Source organism: Periplaneta americana, chromosome 6 (assembly GCF_040183065.1).
Source record: "Periplaneta americana isolate PAMFEO1 chromosome 6, P.americana_PAMFEO1_priV1, whole genome shotgun sequence".
Classification (NCBI taxonomy): Eukaryota; Metazoa; Arthropoda; class Insecta; order Blattodea; family Blattidae; genus Periplaneta; species Periplaneta americana.
The window spans coordinates 35231863-35255373 of record NC_091122.1 but is presented as its reverse complement, the minus strand read 5'-3'; the positions used below and the strand labels follow the sequence as shown (position 1 = coordinate 35255373).

Here is a 23511-nt window from a genome sequence, read left to right as displayed (position 1 = left end):
TGAAGTAGACGTAAACAAAATCGAAATGTATTACTCTGCAATCGCAAGCTAGCTACCAAAGCAGCCACTAGGGCGCATTATTTTCAGCAAGTGAGCACGCAGGGCAGCCACCATCTGATATATTGCAGACATTTCAACACATTCATTGAACTAACCCGTAAAATGCTCACAGAGGGTTAATATTTACAAAATGGGAATAGTGGATTTTAATTTTCTGTAGATTCGTGATTAAATGTTATTCTTTGAAGAGCGGAGAATTTCTTTAATTCTACAGAAATTTATTTGAGGTTGACAACACCGAATCTCGCACTGTGTTATACCAGCCGTGCTGATGTGCTCTGTGAAGCTGCAAGTCACTTTGGGAGGGATTTAATGCCTATTACACATGCGCGTTGCCATAATACACGTTACAATGATTTAACATGCAATGTCTGAAACTAATAATATAAACATGTTGTTTAAATCGTGAGAAAGTGTTCTTATAAGCATGTTTAATTCACTCGTATTCCATGTATATTATACATTTTATTATTTTAGAAGGAACTATTTTAATATGAGGAAGAAGATGACAAGCATGAGTTTGGAGGCGTTGTGCGTCCAATAGCCAATCAGGAACTATTAAGCCACGTGCATTTATTTACATTTACTTCAATCTTTAGCTGGAAAGAGAGTAGTGTGTTTGACATTGTGCCATTGTCACACATCTGTGATATAGTGCGTGAGGGTTGGCCACAAAAGGGAAACTAAGAGGTGAAAGTTAAAGTGAGAGGATTCATTCAGGCATTGGAACTGAAATCCAGTGTGGCTTAGTGGATAAAGCGTCAGGATGTAGAGCTGAAAACCCGGGTTCGAGTCCCAGTGTTGGAGGGAATTTTTCTCTGCTCCCCTCATCTTTCATCATATGATAATGCAGAATTCCTGCACGGAAATATGATATGTACTGTGGTACATCACAATAATACATTTTTACAAATTGATATTTTTAATTTTATTGATGTACTATATTGTAAATAATTATTAAGAAGCAATTATTGACAATGATGATATATACCTACACAAAAAGTTAAAAAAAACAAAAGTTTCCAGTTTTTATTTATTTACAATCACATCTGTTTGCTCCAGCTAAACACGTCACTGTTTCAAAAGTTTATTCGTTATTTCAGTTTCTGTAACACATGATACAGGCTTTGCTATTAGGTGCTCCAGTGTTTATTGAGAAGATGAACTGGAAGTAACAATGTTAGTAGATGTAGATCCACCTTGAAAGAGATGATCATGTTTAAGATGATATTGGAGATTACTTGTGCTTCCATTGTAACTGAACAATTTTCTGAATTTCTTACAAAACACTATTTTTTTCTGTCTGTCACATTTCCACAACTGTTTAATTTAAATCCAAAACTTCCATTAAGTTTTCATTCAATGGTTCATAAGCCATATAGGCTATATACCTGAATACATTGACTTATGAATAACCAGCATCACGCCTAGTCTTTTGAAATGAACTGATATTCTTGAGCTACCATACGCTGACCTGTGGCAGTTTCATGAACAGCTAATGGACGAAGTTAGGTGCATGTGGACGAAACAGAAGTAAAAGTAAAATATATTTTCTTCGAACTGTTCAATGTTACAGTCATTATGGTTGAATCATATATGGTGCACGAGAAAAATCTTCACAATATTTATTTTATTTCGAAGGCACGAACCAACCAGAAGACTGCAGAAACAAAAAGTGATTCAAGTAATGCTGCAAGGGTGAAGTTCCATTCACATCTCAGGAAGCGTTCCAGTTCTGTTCCAGTTATACATCCCAAAGGTAATATATATATATATATATATATATATATATATATATATATATATATATATATATATATCTGTGTGCGCGCGTGCGTGGATGCATGTGTGCGTGCGTGTGCGCACATCTTCAACTATTCGAATGTAAATTTAAATCTCATTTATGACACAGTATATTGCTAGGGAGCAGATTTTTATGTGCTAAAAAATTTAAATATATTTATTTTTTTATGTGCTAAAAAGTACGAAAATATTTGCTAAAAACAAAAAAATATTTGCTAAAAACAAAAAAATATTTGTTTTAAATATGACAGAAATACCTTACTTAGCTTGGAAAAAAAAATGTTACTAGGTACTCGCCAACCACACTTGAGTGCTAGTAGTTGGCCGAGAATTGCAGTGAACAACAAAGGTCATCTCCAAATTCTCCATCACAAATGCATGCCGATTATCTCTGAACAACGACTTATATTGTGAAAACGATCTTTCCGCATCACAGGACTTCAGACGTGCATATTTAAAGAGAGGAATGTCGCAAACACATACACTGTCAATTTCACCTACAGGCACACCCTCCAATACTTGAGCAACTTTACACATTTTTTTATATCCACTGTTTTTCCCAAACACATTCTGGAATTTGTCCCTTAGTAATTGTGCTTCTGAACCTGGTAGCGAGTCTAGTTTAATTTCCACGGCACGCACCTCCCTGTTTCAGACAACTGGTTTTTGGATGCTTCGAGTTTTTTTTTTTTATGGTGTCACACAAAAAGCTTAAATTTGCTAATAGGAAAGCCAAATCGTTTTTTAAATAACCATCTTTCAGTATATCTTGAAGGATATCGATTGACGAAGCCCGATAACAGGGAATCACAACAAGATATATTGCCTTACGTGATAGAAATGAGCAAGAGGCGAAAGATTTGTTTAAATTAAATAATGTTCATACCCGAGCTCTTATCTGTTGTGTTTCACAAACAAAGCGTGGAGTGAAATCATCTTCAGCAACAGTAAACATTCCTAATTATGTGTTGCAAGATCTCTCCTCCTTGTCCACGTTAATTTATTCTCTAATAATAACACTGATATGCTGCCTAGCAGTTCTCAGAACTTGCGGCAATACTATTACAAAAATGGATCACGGATACACCACACAGCACTTAGAAACTCGAAGCAACCAAGAATTCTTAAAAAGATAACGTGCTTCTGAGTGACATTAGTGATTTAGTTTTAAAATGTTTAAAAGTTCTTGTAAAAAAATGATTTAAGTAAAAAAACTTCAAGATTTATGTGTTTATAATAGATTTCCTGAAAATATGTATTTACATAATTTTTTTGTGAAAATATGTGTTTTTATGTGAAATAAAATTCGGGTTTTAAACTTGAAACATCATGTTCGGAATTTTTAACTTTGTTAATTGTGTTTTATCACACGCAAAAATAATATTTAATTACATAGAAATCCGCTCCTTAATTATTTCTACTCAAATTTTCAATAACTTTAGTTGATTTAATAGTTAATTTCAATTATTATTATTATTATTATTATTATTATTATTATTATTATCATTATTATTATATTTACATTATTATTATTTTAGTACGTAATATACTCGAATTCCGTCCAGTGAAAGCTGTGTTGTCCTTTACAGACATATGTTGTAATCCAAAATCAAGGGAAATGATTATTGAGGTAATATACAGATACTGTAAATTGTCATAAGTAGGGGATGGATGTTGATGAAAAGTCATCTTCTTATTTTTCACATTAGGTAGATACCTATTGATATAGAAATCCTTTCTATGTTAATATCAACGTAAAAATTAATTTCTTATATTGCATTTTTTGACTTTTTAGAACTAATGGGTCATTTTTACATTTTTCCGACTTTTTTTTGGCCATTTTTAATATCTTGAATGACTTTTAGATCATCTTGAATGCATTTGATTTCCTTTTTTTACATATAGGCCTGTCAAATCTTTTTCTAAGTAAACAGATGCGTAGTAGGCCCTACTAATAATTAATTACTGAATAAGTGAATAACAGTGAAGTTTGAGTTTTATAGTTTAGAACTTATGTTTGGAAGGGAGCAAACTTTCATAGTTTCATGGACAATAGGACATTGTGTCCCCAGTATGGTTCGGAAGGGATGTACTACAGTAGACAGTATTTTTAACACAAAAATTGCAAGAATGCATGCTGCGTCCACAATTTGTTTTGTCATTTACACTCCCTGTCTGGAAGGTCTGGTAACAAAAGTGAACAGCGGAAGGAGAAGACGGAAAATGAAGGCACTGACATGGACCACCCCTGATTGAAACACATTATAAACCCTCATTAAAATTCTATAGTTTTCCCTTGAAACTTTAATTTTGTTGCATGCTCTTTTTTCCTTTATCTTAGTGAAATTCCAGGAAGTTGCCTCCTCTCTCCGAGATTTGCAGGGCAGTCACTGAAATAAGGAGACTAATTTTTAAGAATTTGTGGTTCGAGTACGGTGAATAATATTTAAATGTAATTTTCTTTTCATTTTATCTCATTTTTCCATTATTTTAAGGGCATTTTATTGATAATTTTAAATAGATTTTTAGGTCATCAACATCCACACTCTGCTCATAAGTGATGTGGGTTTGAAGCAAAATTTTAGTTGGTGTATTGTGACAACTTAATCTAATCTTAAAAGTAAGGGCCATTACGTTTCTATGGTCTTGAGCCACTTTTCAGCAAAATTTGTTATCCCATGATACTACCAGTTCTTGATTTTTGTTGCAAAGAATTCAGTCATGCCCATTGCAATGGCTTCCAAGTTTTGGAGTTAAAGTGCAGGATCAGGGATATATGCCAGGTGTGGTAGCAATTAGATTCCTTTCAACTCCTGCATTTTTTCCTGTTTGTTCGGGTGGTATGAGTTGTCATATTGTCCTGATACAAGAGAATTTTGTTTCGATTTAGTAATGCACATACCTTTCTCTCAAAACTTCATGAACTTGTTCTAGCTGTTGAGAATAAATATCTGCATCGACTGCACATCTGTTTGGAACAAACTCCCAGTGAATCACACCTTCAGAATTCCATTGGTCACATAACATTACTTTGAGTCGAAACTGAGTTTGCTTAAATACGACTTTGGCAGGCTGCAAAGAATTATTAATGAGCTGACAACATATCCACTCTGTGTTGAGTCTATTTAGATGACAATTCATGAGATACAGGTCTACAACTTCTCTATGATTTTCTAAACATCTTAATGCGGTTATATATTGTATCTTTGGAAGCACCATGTTTTTCTGACTACCTAGGAGTACTTTTTTGTGGATTGTCTTCCGAAACTATGCATGTATTTTCAGTATTCCATACTTGAGTTTCCAGGACGTTGTAAATCATTTAAGGTTTCCTTCTCCATTATTGAAATGCAGCAACCATTCTTGCACTACACGCTCACTAACGACACCTTCATCCTCAACTTCACATATTCTTTGAGCTGCAGCACCAGCTTTATATTCTTTTTTCCAGTAGTGCTTTAGAAGGACGTAATCTCGAAATTTATCACTTCCATTTTATATTCCTTGTATTAACAATTGACGACTGTCATATGCTCACAATAAGCATTAATAACCATAGTGCCCTGTAAATTGCATCAACCAACTAAAGAAAATCATTAAAATCTTGCAACACACCAAATCGACGTCACATCTGAGACGACCTAATAGTTAAGTAGTTCAAAGCTCTAGAGAGTCAAGTGGTTCAGAGATCGAGAGAATTAATACCAGACAAGTACTACTGTCAATGGAATTGAGTATTGGACTGAAAAAAACTTTGAGCACCGAAAACATCTCTTCAGAAAAACAGAACAACTTAACAGAAATAAAACAGGGACAGTGCATCTTTTGTCCACAATCAAAAGAGGAAAAAGCTAAGTCCGTTTGCTGTACATTTAAGAAATCAGTTTGTCTGGAGCATAAGAAATGCATGTGTATTAGTTGTTGCTAAAGTTGTTAAAGATTATTATTATTATTATTATTATTATTATTATTATTATTATTATTATTATTATTATTATTATTATATAATTTTCATGGAAGAAATTACACTAACATTTAAATATTTTTTTGTAATATTGGTATTTTGCTGTGAAGTTTCCCAGGAACCACCTGTGTACTTGAAGGTGCTAAGTGTCCCCGTATTCACAAATCCAGACATGTCTATCCCAAATACTAGAATGAAATTGTTACTTTATTTTGTACTTATTTATTTATTTTTTTACTTACTTTTCATTGTAATTTTTTGTTTGCTGAAAAGTGGTATTTTAGCTTCATACTGGGATTTATGCCTCGTATGGTAGATCGTTGAAGAGTGTGAAAGAAGTTCTTGAAGATTTGAGTAAAGAAGGAAAGAAGGTTGAATTTAAAATGAACGAAAAAACAAAAATGTTAATTCAGTAACTAAAATGAAGATATGGTGAACAGAATGTTGTAATAAAATTAGAGATTGTAGCATTGAGGTGGCCAGCAACTTTACGTACCTAGATACAAAGATACAAGTGAAGCATTACTAGGAATACAGGCTCGCAATGTAACATGATATGAGAGTCGTAACATTGTGATATATGGTTGTGAATCGTGGACCCTTAAGAACAAGCCAAAAATAAAATTGATTACTACGAGCCAAAAGATTTTTGGCCCTACTTATTCATAAGGAAGGTGGAGAATTGGATACAATAATCTTCTTTTTCTTCAGCCTTCCTGTTGAAAGCGAACTATAGTTCATTCGGAATCTAGCATCCCAGTGCAGTTTAGCTAAATCAGCTGCCTGTTTTACGTGCTGAGTTTCTTGCAAGTGAGAAGGTGGTTGATGCTCATTTTTTATCCAGGCTGTCTACACAGTGTGCGTTCTTCTGCTGTGAAGATGTTTATTTTATAAAGGTGGGCTGCTAAACAATCATGGTCTGTTTTCAGTCTAAATACTGCTACCACCTCTTTCCATGGTTTATGATGATGCTAAAGACTGGAACTGAAACCTTCAAATTACCTTTAAATTCGAATTTTCATTATATAGCATTTTCAAAATTTAGATTGTATTATACTGAGATACTGAATATTTTCTTATAAAACTTCTGAAAATGTAGAGTCGTATTATATTCGAAGTTATACTAGATTCGGATCAATATAGTAATTAGTTGGCAAATTGGCTGCCTTAAAAATCATGAATGGAGACTAAGATGAAGGCGGAAAATATAAAAGATTGGAGAATGCTGGGTTTGCAGTGAAATACCTGCCCTTGAGTAGAATTAATGAATAATCGTGAATATTGATACTGTATTAAATCTGGCTTCAAGGCAAACTGTGATATGTCGTTTCTTGCAGTTTTTCAGGAGCGAGTATTTAAAATTTGAACAAGTGTAAAAGTCATAGTAATCATGTTTCATAACAACAGATTAGAGAGAAAAATAATGAAATTCTGCATGTTATCTTTTGCCACAATAAAGTTACCATCAGGATGCACAGCATATTGCAAAATCTCATTTTCGCCAAAAATTGATATACCACCTTTTGTCTTGGAATCACAGAAATACAGAGAGAGTCAATATTATGTTACCACTCAAATGGTAGGAATTTGCTATTCATAAAATTTGATAAATAATTTACATGATGGTCTCAACCTGTTCGCCATCATGTTCAACACATAAAAGCCAACGATTAACAGATTTAAAGCCCGTAGACACATTTCACAGGGAATGGATATCACATCCCATATCCGGTCCTTTAGTTCATCGATGTTGTTAACTCCCCTGCCATACATACTCTCCTTTACCATACCCCATAACCAGAAATCACAGGGTGTCAAGTCTGGGGATTGTGGAGGCCAGCACAGTGGTCCAGCACGACCAGTCCATCGACCAGGAAATGTGTGGTCGAGATAGGCACGGACAGTAAGGACATAATGTGGTGGTGCACCATCTTGTTGGAAACACCCTGCATGTCGGATTTGTAGTGGTAGTTCAGTGGTGTACTGCTGCAACATCGTTAGGTACACATTTGAAGTCTCTGTTGGGATATCAAGAAAGTAGGGCCCAATTACTCCAGCAGCGGTCGCAGGGCACCAAACATTCACCTTTGGAGAGTCATGTTCATGCTTCCGAATGACTCGAACCTTTTTAGTGCCCCAGAAAATTGTGTAACATCGGTTGACAAGTCCACTTTTGTGAAGAAAAGTGGCATCGCTGATTGTCAATAAATTCGAAATGTCTTCCTGGATATTCTTTATTTCAGATAAAATCTGACAGCATTCCACTCTAACATGTTTTTGCACCATTGTCAAAGCTTGGGCGACTTGGATGTGGTATGGTCGCATTCCAAATTCCTGTTTCAAGATACGCAACACTGTTTTCTGAGGAATCCCTGTTTCAAAACTGCACCGTTTGCTTGACTTCGAAAGACTGCAATAGGGCTTGTTGCACAACAGCAATGTTCATTTCACATCATCTTGATCTTGGGCGTCCTGCAGTTCCTTGATAGTTCGCTACTGATCCAGTATCCACAAACATTTCGGTAAATGTGGCAAACTGTTAAACAACTTGGTGGATCACATCCAAATTTCTGCCGAAACAGTCAACGGACTACAGTCGATGTACAATACACTTCCATCAAAGTTGTAACAACTCTTCTTTGCTCCAATGTTAATTGGTCAGCCATTGTGTAACCTATAAAACAATAAAAACCTGGTGAGTCAAATTGAAGAGATAAACAATAGCTAATTAATGACAAAAGTTCGATGTAATACACGTTTGGTGAATAAATGTAATAAATAATTATACCATTGAGTGGTAACATAATGTTGACTCTCCCTGTAATACTTAAAGAAGTGTACTGTAATCTTGAACTTCATAAGTTTATTCTTTTGATTGGGTCACAATTTCCTATTTACAGAAACCAGTCCACTGGCATGTAGCAATTCATTAAGCACAGCTAAAACTAAGGGTGTTGTTGGAAAGTTCAAGGTAAGAGAAAATGTTATATTAGTAGTATTTGTATGTGCATCTAAAGATATGGTCACACGTCGCTACTTCTGCAGCGCTACTTTTATACTGCAGCTGCAAAAGTTGCGTGTCGTGTTCACACGTAAGCCAAAAGTAGCGCGCTGCATGCTACTTTTCGTGCTGCGCAGCCCGAGTGCTGCAAAAGTTGCAACTGGAGGTTGCGAGTCTGTTCACACGCAAGGCGCTACTTTTGCAGCCGCAGTCATGCTGCAGGTTTCCATCTCCGTGTTGACTTCTCAATATACATTTTGTGGTTATGTTCGCATTATTAAGAAACTCATGCAAAAGCTTCCTTATCTATTATTTGCTTTTCTGTCGTATCCAGTATTCAGAAATTGACATTATTTTTACTATAAAGCTTTTAAAAACGCCTATATACTTAAATGATAACCAACAGCATATTCACGTAATCAATGTTGGCAACCCTCCTGTTTGAAACTACGCTACAGAAAATTTAAAAAGTGAATTATATCATCACCAATTATGCTCAGACTGGGTTGTGTATTTAATAACTGTTACAAATAATTTATTTTCATCACATTTAACATTAAAATATATCCAAGCAATAAAAGTATCATTGGCACATTTGGGTGGTAACACTGGTTGCAACCGCAGCAAAAGTTTCAACAAAACCAATATAAAAAATGCTGCGGCTGCAACCGTGAGAACCCTGTTCACACGTCACTACTTTTAAGTTGCGCGCAGCATGGAAAAGTAGCGGGCAGCAGGTTCGGCAGCCGCTACTTTTTGGGTTGCACCGTTGTTCACACGTCGCAGTACAAGAGTTGCGCAGTTTTTTGTACTGCAGCGCTGCAAAAGTAGCGACGTGTGATCGTACCTTAATAGTGTCGGAAATTTTAACAATAGAAAAGTAAGTTAGTAACAAGAAAATTGAACAATATTACTGCTGCTGCTGCTGCTGCTGCTGTCTCAGACAACTGAGCCAGATTTGACGAGTGCAATAGAGTAGGTGATTCCTCTCGTCTTATAGATGGGAAGGCGAGACCTGGCATATGAGGTGTGCGAGAAGATATAGAATAAGCTGTCAGATAGAGAGTTTGTTTCATAATGGTTAATATTATATATACATGGAAGTTCATCTCAGACTAAAATCTGTCTGCCCCCTCTACATCCATTGGTGATACAGCCATGGCACATGATAAGGTCACAGGACAGGTCTTGCCTCCTCTACTGTATCTATCTGCCCTGATGATGGGACCTGTATGTAGTTCCAAAACATTGGAAATTTTAAAGTTGAGGGACATGGTGGAATAACCAAAAATCTAAATGACATTTCATACAAGTTGAGAGGATGCGAAGGCATTTCTTTCCCCTTCTACTTGCCCAGAGTCCGTCAGTAACAGACCGGTAGCTGTTACCTCTTATACCTGCACCCCCCCCCCCCCCGAAAGTTGTACACACAAGAAAATGAAATATTAAATAAAGTACATCAGTGGATATAAAATACAGTGACACAAATGTCTGACAATTACATGTTTCAGTATATTTTAGTGTCGTTTTTACAAAATGTTCAACTAATAATTAATTAAATGAAGGGATGCTAGTTTGTATTATGAAGTCAGGGGGGAGTGACACAGTGCAGATTGTTCCGTTGTGTATGCTTAGAGTAGCAACTAGCGGTGGAGAAAACATTTATCTTCTGCTGTCAGTAGCTTTTTAATGTGCCAGTTGACATAAACAATAAAATGAAATACAAACGCTTAGTATAGATTTTCGAAATATAGATGGTAAAGAGTATGAGTGGAGGAGAAAACCTATCAACCAAACTGAAATGGGGATTAATTCTGATTACTTTCTCTGTGAAAGCCTAAAAATACTAATATTTGTAGAGTATAAAAATATTGCAATTTTATTATGATTAACATGTAATATTTTTTTTATAGTTTTATTGAATACATTTTTTCAAACTTTTTCATTTTTCAGGACACAGGAATTTTTTGTGATCTGGCATACTGTGAATTGCTCATGCTCAATAATACTGAGTTTTGCTTCCATCTCTTAACAGAGCACGTGGACCAGAGAGTATAATTCTGATACTGAGACATAGGGTGACCAACTTCTGATCACAAAAATACTGAAGACTTTGTCATGACAAATTATAGTGCAGTTTTTTGGGGTGTGAAGTCAGGATTGGTTGATGACATGATTTATATTAAATAAAAGTATGTTGTTGACCAATACTAAGGATCTTCCATTCTCCTGTGAGCATCCCAATAGTATTTGGAAATCAGCATCTATTTTCTTTATTGCTGTGCATTGTAGCAAATGTTATTTATCCATGATAGAGGTCTGAGGGTGCACTGTGGATGCTGGTAGATATTAATTCGATGTAGATGAGGGGCGAGACAATCATGTCCGGTTATTAAGCGAAATATAGCAACAGCCTTTTTTCGTGGTAAATGTGGGTTGTTATTACTGTGTAGCAGAATGTTCCAAGGTTTGCCTTCACTTTTCTTACGAATTCCTGTTTAGAAAAGGACTGGATTATGTGTTTGATCCTGACTTTTGAGGCATGAAAAGAGATTAATAATTATTTATATATTAAATATTATAAAACTATCTATTTAATAGCCACTGGCATGGCTCAATCAGTTAAGGCATTTGCCTGCCGGTCTGAAGTTGTGCTCGGGCGCGGGTTCGATCTCCGCTTGGGCTGATTACCTGGTTTGGTTTTTTTTTTTTTTTCCGAGGTTTTCTCCAACCGTGAGGTGAATGCCAAATAATCTATGGCGAATCCTCAGCCTCAGTTCGCCAAATACCATCTCGTTATCACCAATCTCATCTACGCTAAATAACCTAGCAGTTGATACAGCGTTGTTGATGGAGAAATCTGTTACTAAATCTATGTATTACTCTGTGAAAAGATTTATTAAATCTACATACTTAGACTTCGACAAACAAAATTTGATAACACAATCTCAAGGGAAAAAAATGGAACTCTCTGCATCATAATCCACAGTTAATTCCCGATTTACCACGAAAATCGTGTGTAGCTGCATTTAGATTGGCAGAAGACCATGGTTGTTTGGCCAAACACCTGCATAGAATTTGAATATATCAGTCCCCTAACTGCCCATTGTGCTACTCAAACCAAGAAATGGATTCGGAACACCTTAAAATCTGTGCTTCAGCGGCTGACCATGATAATATCTTCGAAAAACATTGGAGTGCAAGAGGTCAAATGACTTTATTGTCAAACGTCTGGCATTAGAAAACAACAACAACATTTTATGTGTGGCATAATCCTGGACTTCAGTAGAGAAAGAAAGATACCTTAGAAAAACATATTAAAACTGTATCCCACATTAAAAACATAGTTTTTGTTTGTTTTTGTTTTTTTGGCAACATAGGCTAATTGAAACTATAGATATTTAACTATTGTAACATTGATCAGATATGTCTGTTATCTATTAAGCCTATATATCTTTTCATTTATCACTCTCAAATACATACAATAGCAAAATGGGGTTTAGCTAATTTAAACACTATATCTTCAAATAATTAATGCTCTGAAACAGTATTAAAAGTATATACTTTTGCTATAAATACAAAAAATTAATGCTATAATTTCACATCTCTAATAATATGCTATTTTGTTTACAGGCTCCTGCTACTTCCGTTACGAATTCTACACTAAGCCTTATAACACCAAAAGTGGCACCTAATGCACCTCTGTCTATATTGAGGCATCCTCGCCAAGGGGAACTTGCTGTTTCTTTATCTGGAAGTCCGTTGATAGTGACTTCTATGCTGGCTGAACAAAGGGCAAATGTAAATGTGCCTCTTCCCGATGGCAGGGTATGTATTTTAAAATTAGTTCTCCTCTTTTGTGACATGCATATTCTGTACTTGTTTTGGGTGTACATACAATACTGGAAAGCACAAAAAAAAAAAAAAAAAAGAACGAATTCAGGCTGGCACTAGTAGAACCCCTCTTTTACGCTTTTCAAGGGACTAGCAAAGATTGTGTAATTTAAGAGAAACGGTTTAGTGGTATTACAAAACTACAATAATTTATTTATTTGATACAAACTCACCCTCAGAATGAATTTACATTTTTCCACTAGTTTTTTCCTGTGAAGTCTGATAAATTTTGGTTTGTTTTTTATCTATGTTTTACAATATGAGTATTTGTTTTTCGAGTTTATACTCATCATCATCTGCATTACGGTGTGGACCATAAGATCCGTTCCACTCCAATCAAATCAAAACTGGTCCCACCATCTTTTTGTGGGTCTTCCTGGGTATCAGTCCGGCTAATGTTTGATTGGAGACTTTGAGTAAGATAATGTCCCCTAAACCTCTTGTAGGGTAAGATCATGATGGGGTTGCCATCTCAGAGCATATGATCATTACTCCCTGTGTACTAGCCCCATCAGGAGGGTTGCCTCTTCCGCCCAGTTTCGCCATGCTAAAGGTCTACTTCCCTGCCGATTCTGCCGTTGAGGTCTTCGCCGTAATCCTGGCAAGGAGCTCTTACACGGTACTATCAGCCAGAGCCAGCTGAACAAAGTTTTTGTTTTACAAGGTGTTACTCCTTCCCCTCCTGCTTTCTCATCCAGGCTTGGGACCAGCAATGGCGGAGTTTCGAGTTTATACTGATGCTCAAAAATAGTGTCATCACCATCGGCAGCAGAAAGATATTTCCGCAGTGTGCCTTAAGCTGCACTTGTGGGAATAACATCACAAATTATCATCATCGTCAGCATCACCACCACCACCACCACCATCTACACTGTCAGTTTGAAAATGGTCAACTATTTCTTTCAGTGACTATTCTTCTGTAGTCAAGACATCATCATCTACAGATCAATCAATCAATCTTCTTAATGTATCCAGCTGTTTGCTGACAACATAAAGTCCACTATAGTCTATTCAGTTGTTGTTTTTCGCGAGAAATGAGGGGTGGTTTGATCGGTGTTCATTATAGATGCCTGTTGCTAGTAGCCAGAGTTGGGGTGTAGTCAATATATACTGCAGGGTTGTGTCTTCTGCAACTGGTACTGATGATTTTAATTTACTTCTTTTGTGGTTTATGGATGGACAGTATAGAAGAATGTGTTCCAGATCTTCATCATGCTTATTACACTACAGACGAGTAGGATTATCAGAAATGTGAAATTGGTGTAGGTACAATTGTGTGACAATGTGACCTGTTCTGGCTCTTGTTAAAAATGTTTGAACATGTCTGGGCAAGTTTTTGTACATTTCCAGGTCATTTCGTTTCTTTAGTACAGACTGTAAATTCTCATCATCTACAGATACGAAATCTGAAAATGTTGCATCTGTCTGAAGAATTCTCCAGTCTGCATTTTCAAGTAGGCCTGCTTCCTCTTCTTCCAGAACCACTTCTTCTTCAGTCATTCTTGAAAAGATGTCAGGTTTTTGTAAGCAGTTGATAATGCAAGACTCCTTCACGTCCCTCCATGCCTTTGCTAGAAAATGGAGGCATCTAACACTGAGAACTTAATGTCTTTTGTATCCTTGCCACACTCCATGTAGGATAAAGCCCTTTGCACTAGACTCTTCCTGTAATTTGCCTTGATAGCATGAATGATGCCTAAATCCAAAGGCTGTAATTTGCTTGTACAGTTGGCTGGCAAAAATTCCAACTGAATATTCCTTAGGTGCAAGGTTTGAGATGGGCAGGGCACTGCTCAATAATAAGCAGAATCTTCCTATTCTGTAATTGCTTAGAAAATAATTCAGAGGTCATCCATGCCTTACCATTGTTCTTATACGCAGTTGGTAGGGTTTTAACATTTATAAAGTAGCGTGGCTTCTTTGCTTTCCCAATTACATATGGATGTACCTTCTCACTTCCATCAGCATTTACCCCCAAATATCACTGTTAGACGAACTTTGCTATACTTGCCTCCATGGCATGGTTCACTTTTCACTGACAGAGTTCTGCTGGAAAAACAGACCTGTTTCGTCGTTATTGAAAATGTCTTTCAGGTCGTACCCACTCATTACCTTGCGAATTTTGGTGCCCTTCCACTGAGAATTATCTTCATCCATACTGTTGGATTCCCCACATATTGCCACAACATTGCACCATTTCTTAAGCAATCTATCCAGCTATTAGAAGCAACAAAGTTCTCAATGCCTAGCATGTCTGCCACTTTTAAAGCTTTCTTACGCAAAACAACACCACTAATTGAATCGGTCATTGCAGAAAGGGATAAGTAATGAAAAACGCGAAAATGAGTTAAGAGTGCCATTGCTTTCTCCAGACCTAAACACACATTTCCATACAGAAAGGGGACAAATTTGCTCATTCTCAACGCAAAGCAGAGTATCATAAGCAGCGCAGTCATTGCAGAAGGGGACAAGTCAGCGACTTACCTTCTTTCTACACTGACTGACGACGTGACGCAACTGAGTGCCGCAGATCTAATAAGTTGTGCGCCCATCAGCTGATAAGGAAAATGACAGATAAGCTAGAAGTATTGGGTGACCCAGGGGAAGAAAACTGTTATTAGTAGTAAACGTAAACGCAATGAAATTAACTACTGCAGAAATGTAAATAAAAATAAACTGAAGGCATTGGAACGTCAATTCCATTGGGAAGTCTGTAGCAGCCTGTACAACAGGAGAACAATGTGGGTAAGAAACTACTCATTGTTTGTTTAGACGCAACTTTGGGTCATCAGTTTTCAACATTCACAATTTCAAAGACCATACGGCGCACTTCTATTCCTATCATGAAGGTATAGTCCACAAATCTTCAAATGAAGTATGTTCCTTCTGAACTACATTGAAAATAATGTCCTTTCTTCAGTCAAGGAATTGTATCTTTTCTCTGATAACTGTGGAGGGCAAAATAAAAATCATACCTTAATTCGATTGTTGCTTGCACTGACCCAAATGGGGAGATTTAACAAAATCATTCATTATTTTCCACAACGAGGCCATTCATTTCTTCCCTGTGACCGCAACTTTGGTGTAGTGAAGCGCAAACTAAGGAAGACAGACAGGGTATATGTGCCAGACCAATACAATACCTTGATCTACCAGGCAAACACGGACAACAGATTTTCTGTAGAATCAGTTACTACTGATGATACAATACCTTGATCTACCAGGCAAACACGGACAACAGATTTCCTGTAGAATCAGTTACTACTGATGATACAATACCTTGATCTACCAGGCAAACACGGACAACAGATTTTCTGCAGAATCAGTTACTACTGATGATACAATACCTTGATCTACCAGGCAAACACGGACAACAGATTTTCTGCAGAATCAGTTACTACTGATGATACAATACCTTGATCTACCAGGCAAACACGGACAACAGATTTTCTGTAGAATCAGTTACTACTGATGATACAATACCTTGATCTACCAGGCAAACACAGACAACAGATTTTCTGTAGAATCAGTTACTACTGATGATGCAATACCTTGATCTACCAGGCAAACACGGACAACAGATTTTCTGTAGAATCAGTTACTACTGATGATACAATACCTTGATCTACCAGGCAAACACGGACAACAGATTTTCTGTAGAATCAGTTACTACTGATGATACAATACCTTGATCTACCAGGCAAACACGGGCAACAGATTTTCTGTAGAATCAGTTACTACTGATGATACAATACCTTGATCTACCAGGCAAACACGGACAACAGATTTTCTGTAGAATCAGTTACTACTGATGATACAATACCTTGATCTACCAGGCAAACATGGGCAACAGATTTTCTGTAGAATCAGTTACTACTGATGATACAATACCTTGATCTACCAGGCAAACACGGACAACAGATTTTCTGTAGAATCAGTTACTACTGATGATACAATACCTTGATCTACCAGGCAAACACGGACAACAGATTTTCTGTAGAATCAGTTACTACTGATGATACAATACCTTGATCTACCAGGCAAACAGACAACAGATTTTCTGTAGAATCAGTTACTACTGATGATATTTTGAATTTTAAATACTGGTGGCCAGAGTATTACAAGAAACCACCTGCTCATTAGACACACTGAGGAAGAAAGGGAAAGATAAGAATATGTTTTCTTCAGCACAATTCAGTGAATTTGTTTACTCTAAAGATGACCCTGGATGTGTGACTGCCAGTTTGTTCATTGGTAGTGAAATGAGGAAACACAGATTCTGTATGAAAAAACTAGTTCTGGATGCATAGTAATGCCTACGCAAAAGCATACAATGGGAAAATTCCCATTAATACGAAAAAAAAAAAAATTTGGAGACGTATCGAAAGTGAGGCAATACATTCCATTGGAACACACTTTCTTTTACGAATAGATCCTGAACTGCCACCTTGTGACAAGGAATCTACAAAGGACGTGGCTTCCAATGTGTAACAGTACACTCTATAACAATTGAAACAAATGATTTTGTGTAGTACTTTAGTGCATTTTCATTGTGTTCTCCTATATGCAGTTTTTAAGTATTAGTTTAAAAGTAGGGTTTTGATTTAAAACTGTGACATGAAATCACATATTGGTACATTTCTGTAGTAGGAATGATTAAAATGTAAAAAATAATTATGTAAATGGTGACAGTAATGTAGTAATTACACACAAAAATATCGTTATCATTGTAATTATTAACATTTAGTTTGTTTTCAAATATTACATTAGCCCAAAATTGTAAATTATATATTTTTTCCTTTTATATTTAACAATTCCTTGCAGAAAGGGGATAAGTCATGGTTCGATTAAACAATTTTAAACAAAAGTGTTTAAGATGTCGGATGTCTAACATGATGTATTTTACTTCACTATTCATAAACAAAGTAAGAAAAAATATTTATAATGATTACTCCAGTATTGGAAGAAGAAAACAGTTTTTATTGATTATCTCATAAGTAAGATTTTATGACATCCCCTTTCTGCAACAACCGATTCAATTGGTATGTTCGATGCCTTTGCTGTCTGGAACCAGTTTTTCAAAATCTACTCCATTTCATCATATTTTGAATATCTAACATATTTCCTCTTCTTCGAATTGGGTCCACACTCAGTTATACTTCTTTCAATTGTTTCTCGAGACTTAATGCTACAGTACGATTATATAGTGCTGACAGTCACCGGCAATGTGCACCTGGGTCAGGCGAGTCCATTTAGTTACGCCAAGGGTGTCTGGGTTAATCACTCACTTGCCTTCAGAGTGATCGGAAGTCATGCATGTAGTAGAGCGGTATGTTTCTAATACATTTAAGCTGTACTGCATTCCTTTACCGACCGCTCACCCTTATCTCTAATCCGGAACTGTCCCCACTACTCTTATTACTTCTCCTTTTTCGCGTCGCCAAGCTGTCAGAACTAAATAATCGGTCTGTACTGATCGTCAAGACCGATATCCCCAACTCCTTTGCCAAAGCAACACATGGTCCCAAAAAAGTGTCGACTTTCTTAGGTATATTAATCTTCTCTTCGATTGAGAAAATTTTTCTTTCCTTCTTCGCCATCAACACTCACTCACTACTGTAAAAAAAAACATACTACAATAGCAGTGCGATATAAATACTCATTTAAATCACGTAAAACAGCGTAAAAATACGACGTGTATCAGCAATTCCTGCATGGCAATATCATACATACTTCGGTACATAATATGATATACCGTACGTAAATAATCACTTAATGATTTAAGACCGCTCATTCTGTCGGATCTCGGCCACTTAGTCACTTGTAATGAGTGCACCTCTGCACATAATGTGTTGAACATTGTGCCACTGTCATACATCTGTGACACAGTGCATGAGGGTTGGGCACTAAAGAGAAACTAAGAGATGGAACATAAACTGAGAGGATTCAATCCAACATCGGAACTGGAATCCGGTGTGGCTTAGTGGATAAAGTGTCAGCATGTAGAGCTGAAAACCTGGGTTCAGGTCCCGGTGCCAGAGAGAATTTTTTTGCGCTCCACCCATCCATTACCATATAGTCAAAACATACATTTGATGTAAAATGTTTTAAATTAAATTTCACTAAAAGCAAGTCCTTTCACAGAAATAAATTACTTAATAAGTCCATTGTTATTTACATGAAGGATGTATCTGGATGAACAGCATTACATGTTTAACAATCACACACACAGCAGTACATTTCTCACAGCAACATGAGACCAAACGAAACAAAAATGAATAAATAATACTTAAATATGAGAAAATGCGGACAAATTAGAGGATTTCCAAAAATGTATGCAGAGGATCTTTTTCATGATAAAAAAGCAGATTTGTCCGCATAAATGCTGATATATGGTAACCCTAGCTATAATGTACAATAAGCCTCTGATGTGATGCTAGCTTTTGGACTTATCCTCCTATAAATGGGGGAAGAAGTGGGCTGTTTTTATTAATCTATGGATATGATATAATATAATCAATAATTAGTAGGTAACTTCGTTTAAGTGACATTTTATATTGTTTATTAATGCTTCATTGAAGCTCTTAAACTGCCCTGTCACAAACATCCATAGAACTAATTTAAAATCTGCAATCCCTGTAACCTTGGACAATTCTCTCCAATACATATTGAATACACCTCATCTTTGGAATGTGGCTGCTGAAATATACAACCAGCATTGTGCTTTTTACCCATCATTTGTAAGAAGAGGAAATTCATAGTGGAACACATGTTGTCAGCAAATAGCTGGATAAGCTACGAAGATAGATAGATAGATAGATTAATGCTTCATGTCCGCCGAGTTAGCTCTGTGGTAACGTGTCTGCCTCCAGACTAGCCGGCCTGGGTTCGATTCCCGGCAGGGTCAGAAATTTAAATATATAATTTCTACCTCGGGACTAGGAGAGATGGTGTTGCACAACTTCTAATCACTAGATTGTGCACCAATATGCCTGGGTTAAATCCCAAATCTCTCCACAGTGCATATGAAGAGAAGGCATATGTCACTGTTGATAGTGATTCGTCTGTTGGATGGGGACATTAAGCCTGGCGGCCCCCTTGGTGCTATTTGACAGGAGTAGGCTACTTGGCACCGGGTTTCCCCTTCTCCCTCCCTCATCTTCATCATCATCACTCATTCCCGACACTACACTTACACATACACTCACCCTAGTACACGACATAACTCTTCACAGATACACAACATATACAGCGTGATCTGCTGAAGTGGTGTACAACTAGAAAATAGGTCACAGTTCTGCCATCTATCCGCAGTATGCGGAACCCCAATGACGCAAGTGAAATGGGTGGGCATTGGATACACACACATTAATGCTTCATAATTATGCATAATGTCAATTATATTATTAATTTGTGTTCAGTTGAGTATTTCACAAATGCTCATAGAGCTGGGGGATGAAGTAAAATAACATAATATCACTGAATCTTCTTCTCTTACTCAGTCCATTGCTATTCATAAAAATGATAGCTGTGTGTTTGTTTTCAGGTCTTATCAATTTTACCAGAACCAGGTTTACGTCCATATGAAGTACCTTGCCTTGATGATGACACTAAAAGGGAACTGGAGACTTTACAGAAACATATCAATACTTTCATTAACTGGAGCAAGAAATAGTAATAGGGCTGGTTCAAGTATTTTGAGTTTCCTCAACAGGTTACTTAATTAACCTCATCTGTAGATCCTGTTTGGAGAAAGTTTAAATTATAATTTCTTATTACATGATATGAACACAGTGTCATTTATTTTAGAACCTTGTGGCAAAATGTTTGGTTTTGTGAATATGGAATATTATTTTATGTTCAAAAGAAGACCAATTGCCCATTTCAGAGTAATTTCAAGTAAAATGTTGAAATAATGCTGGAATTGGCAGTGTTATTCCTTTTATTATCCACTGTTCTCCTCTGTTGTAATAGTCTGTTGGTTTCATTTTATTTTCAACATTGGTTTTGGTAGAGAAAAATGATATGCAAATCTTTTTGGGTACTGTGAACTTGATTTGAAAAATACTTGTAATAAATTTTTTTTAAATTTGCACTGTTGTAAAGAAATCAGTCATTTAACATTAATTATATCTGTGAAGTTCTACCTGATGGATCCACCACAGAGAAATATTGGAGAGCAAGAACACTAATGGCTTCGTTGCCAAAGCCCGGCATTAGATAACAACAACAACATTAATTATATGCCTTTTAATGAACTCCCCTCTCTGATATGCAAAAGCAGAATTGGAAGAGGTTTCTCAACTGCGTTGGTCCAAACATGCATACAAGCACTGCAATTGTGACTTCCATTCTGGAGTAAGTATTCCCATAAATTTGAAGGATTCTTGCATGAGCATATGTACGTATTTTATTATTTACTATTAATACCGTATTTACCCGCGTAATAGACGTCCTTTTTTATTTATTTTTTTCGATTTTATAACAAAAAACTAAGGATGAAACGCAGTGGATCTCCTCGTATTCTTCCCATCCACGACACTTGAGGACATCAGCAATACCGGTCCTGGCCTTATGGTGTCGATTGTTGCGCAGCAGCTCTGTTTTTCGACAGAATCCCAACACGTGACCAAGAGTTTCAGTCTCGTTGCAGCCGGGATGGCAACAACGGGTTGTGTTGAAACTTCTACCAGGCACAGATCTAACCGCAGATAGATTGCTGGACATTTTAATTGCATTAATGATTCTGAAATTGATACATTTGCTTTAAGTTTATATCAGAACATGCCAATAGGTCTAAATAATGTGACTGATGATAACTAAGCATAACTTCTGTTGTTTTTAATAAATTTGGAAGCTTTACATTTTTTAATTTCAAAGGCATATTGGTTCCATTAAGTTCAATGTTAATTGAAAAATGAGTTCTATTCAGTCAATACTTAACATAAACACAATAAAACATGTTATAATATTTACACAGATTTAAAAAACAAACGTTTTCGCCAATTTTGATTGGCATCTTCAGGTCGTGTAGGTCGAATGGAACATGTTATAAAAAGTGAACACTTGGTATATGACGTTAAAAACCAAAGTTACAACTGTAATATCACTTAAAAACAGAGAATACAATATAGCAAAAAGCCTCCACGATGTGTGTAGAATCACTGTGTTGAATGAGGCGTGTGTGAACCAAGGAAACAGCAAAACTCTTCTGTCATTGCAGATACAGTTTTCAAGATGGATTTGAAGATGCTACGAACAGGTCGGTCGTGTGGCCGTTATGGAGAGCAGGAAAAATCCTGTAAATTGTAAGGATAGAATGAAAGAATATTTAGAAGCATATAAGTATTATTTAAATCTTCTAAAACAATACTTACAAAGAATGGAAGAACGTCTTGAAATCCATGAGGACGGTGACACGACTGATCTTTACATTAAGTGGTAGCGTATGACGAAAACTGTATACGTTGCACGACTAGTGGATGAATGACCGTTACTTGCGTGTGATTTTAAACAGCGGGTTATTTGAATTTGGGTATTGTTCGTTAAGGAGCGGGCTATCATTATTGTAAATGTTATTATAACATGTTTTATTGTGTTTATGTTAAGTATTGACTGAATAGACTCATTTTTCAATTTACATTTTTTGTTAGTATCATTCTGGGAATTTTAACCCACTTATGACTAACATTATTTTCACAATAAATGTTTAGTGACATTTTGAAGAATGTCTTTGACCTTACAAATCTTTGAACTCAGTGACGTGTTTATCCTTTATCATTGTGATACCCCCATGTTGCCTTATGTCTGGGCCCCTCATGTGTTCGCCCAATATGAGTCACATGAAAATATGAAAACCTTGGTCCTGCAAGATAAAAGAAGACAGATGAAAATCTTCTCAGGATACAAATTTTTAATTCAGGACCTGCCACAGGGTGGCCATTCAGATGAAGTAGGTGAAGTGCCACTTCATCTATTTATATGTAACTTATAATTTCCATGGTGTTTGGATAAAGGGAGATAAGTCGTAAAAATGAGTTTTGAGTTAAATGAAAAATGAACTCTTGACTCTTATTGCAAATAATTTTCTACACAAAACATCAAATACTAGTATTATTTTGTTTGCACCAAAAAAAAAAAAAAGACAACCTCTTCTACCTGAACACCAAGTTTATCTCGTACTAGAATTGATTTTAATTAGTGCTGGTGCCGTATTCCTAAAAGAAAAAAAAAAGTTTTTTTTTTTTCCAGCTGATTAGTAGTAGTAGTAGTAGCAGTGCCATTACTTGAGGACATTGTGGAATTTCCCCATTGCCCAATTTTAGTAAAATATCTTCCTTTTTTCACTCTTTTGTCTTTCAAAGGCATTTCAACACCTGGCCATCCTTAAGTGCATTTTGAAATGGTTGAAAAGCAAATGTAATATTGTGTTTTCTGATATAAACTAACTTACTGTACAAAGGAGTGGATTGAAAATTGCTGCCAGAGGAATTTCTGCTTCAATCCTTAAATTTGAAAGAGAGATACTAGAGCGGACTCAAAATGTTTCATTTTATATGTAGCCTTCACGGAAATGAACATAAACAGGTGGAATATTGAGTCAACTTGCATAATGAATTCCAATATAATGTAGTATCAAGTTTTGGTATGTATCCGACCTGTGATGGCATTTCATATTATGCCTGTTTGTACATAAAAGCATGGATAAATATATAAGGTTAGTTGAAGGGGTTATTTAAGTGATATGACATCATACCTTTTCAGATTACCCATTTTCTTTTACTGCATT

General features: G+C 36.2%; 1 protein-coding gene across 1 annotated transcript in view; it reads left to right on the top strand.

The window, feature by feature from the left end:
* Window positions 1–20815, top strand: part of LOC138701198 (borealin-like) — a 29465-nt gene extending 8650 nt beyond the window's left edge. Inside the window, exons 4-7 of the mRNA XM_069827836.1 lie at window positions 1702–1819; window positions 8728–8798; window positions 12462–12656; window positions 20269–20815. Coding sequence (XP_069683937.1) covers window positions 1702–1819; window positions 8728–8798; window positions 12462–12656; window positions 20269–20397 — 513 coding nt within the window. The 3' untranslated portion in view covers window positions 20398–20815. The remainder of the gene's footprint in view (window positions 1–1701; window positions 1820–8727; window positions 8799–12461; window positions 12657–20268) is intronic.
* The last annotated feature ends 2696 nt before the right edge of the window (window positions 20816–23511 follow it).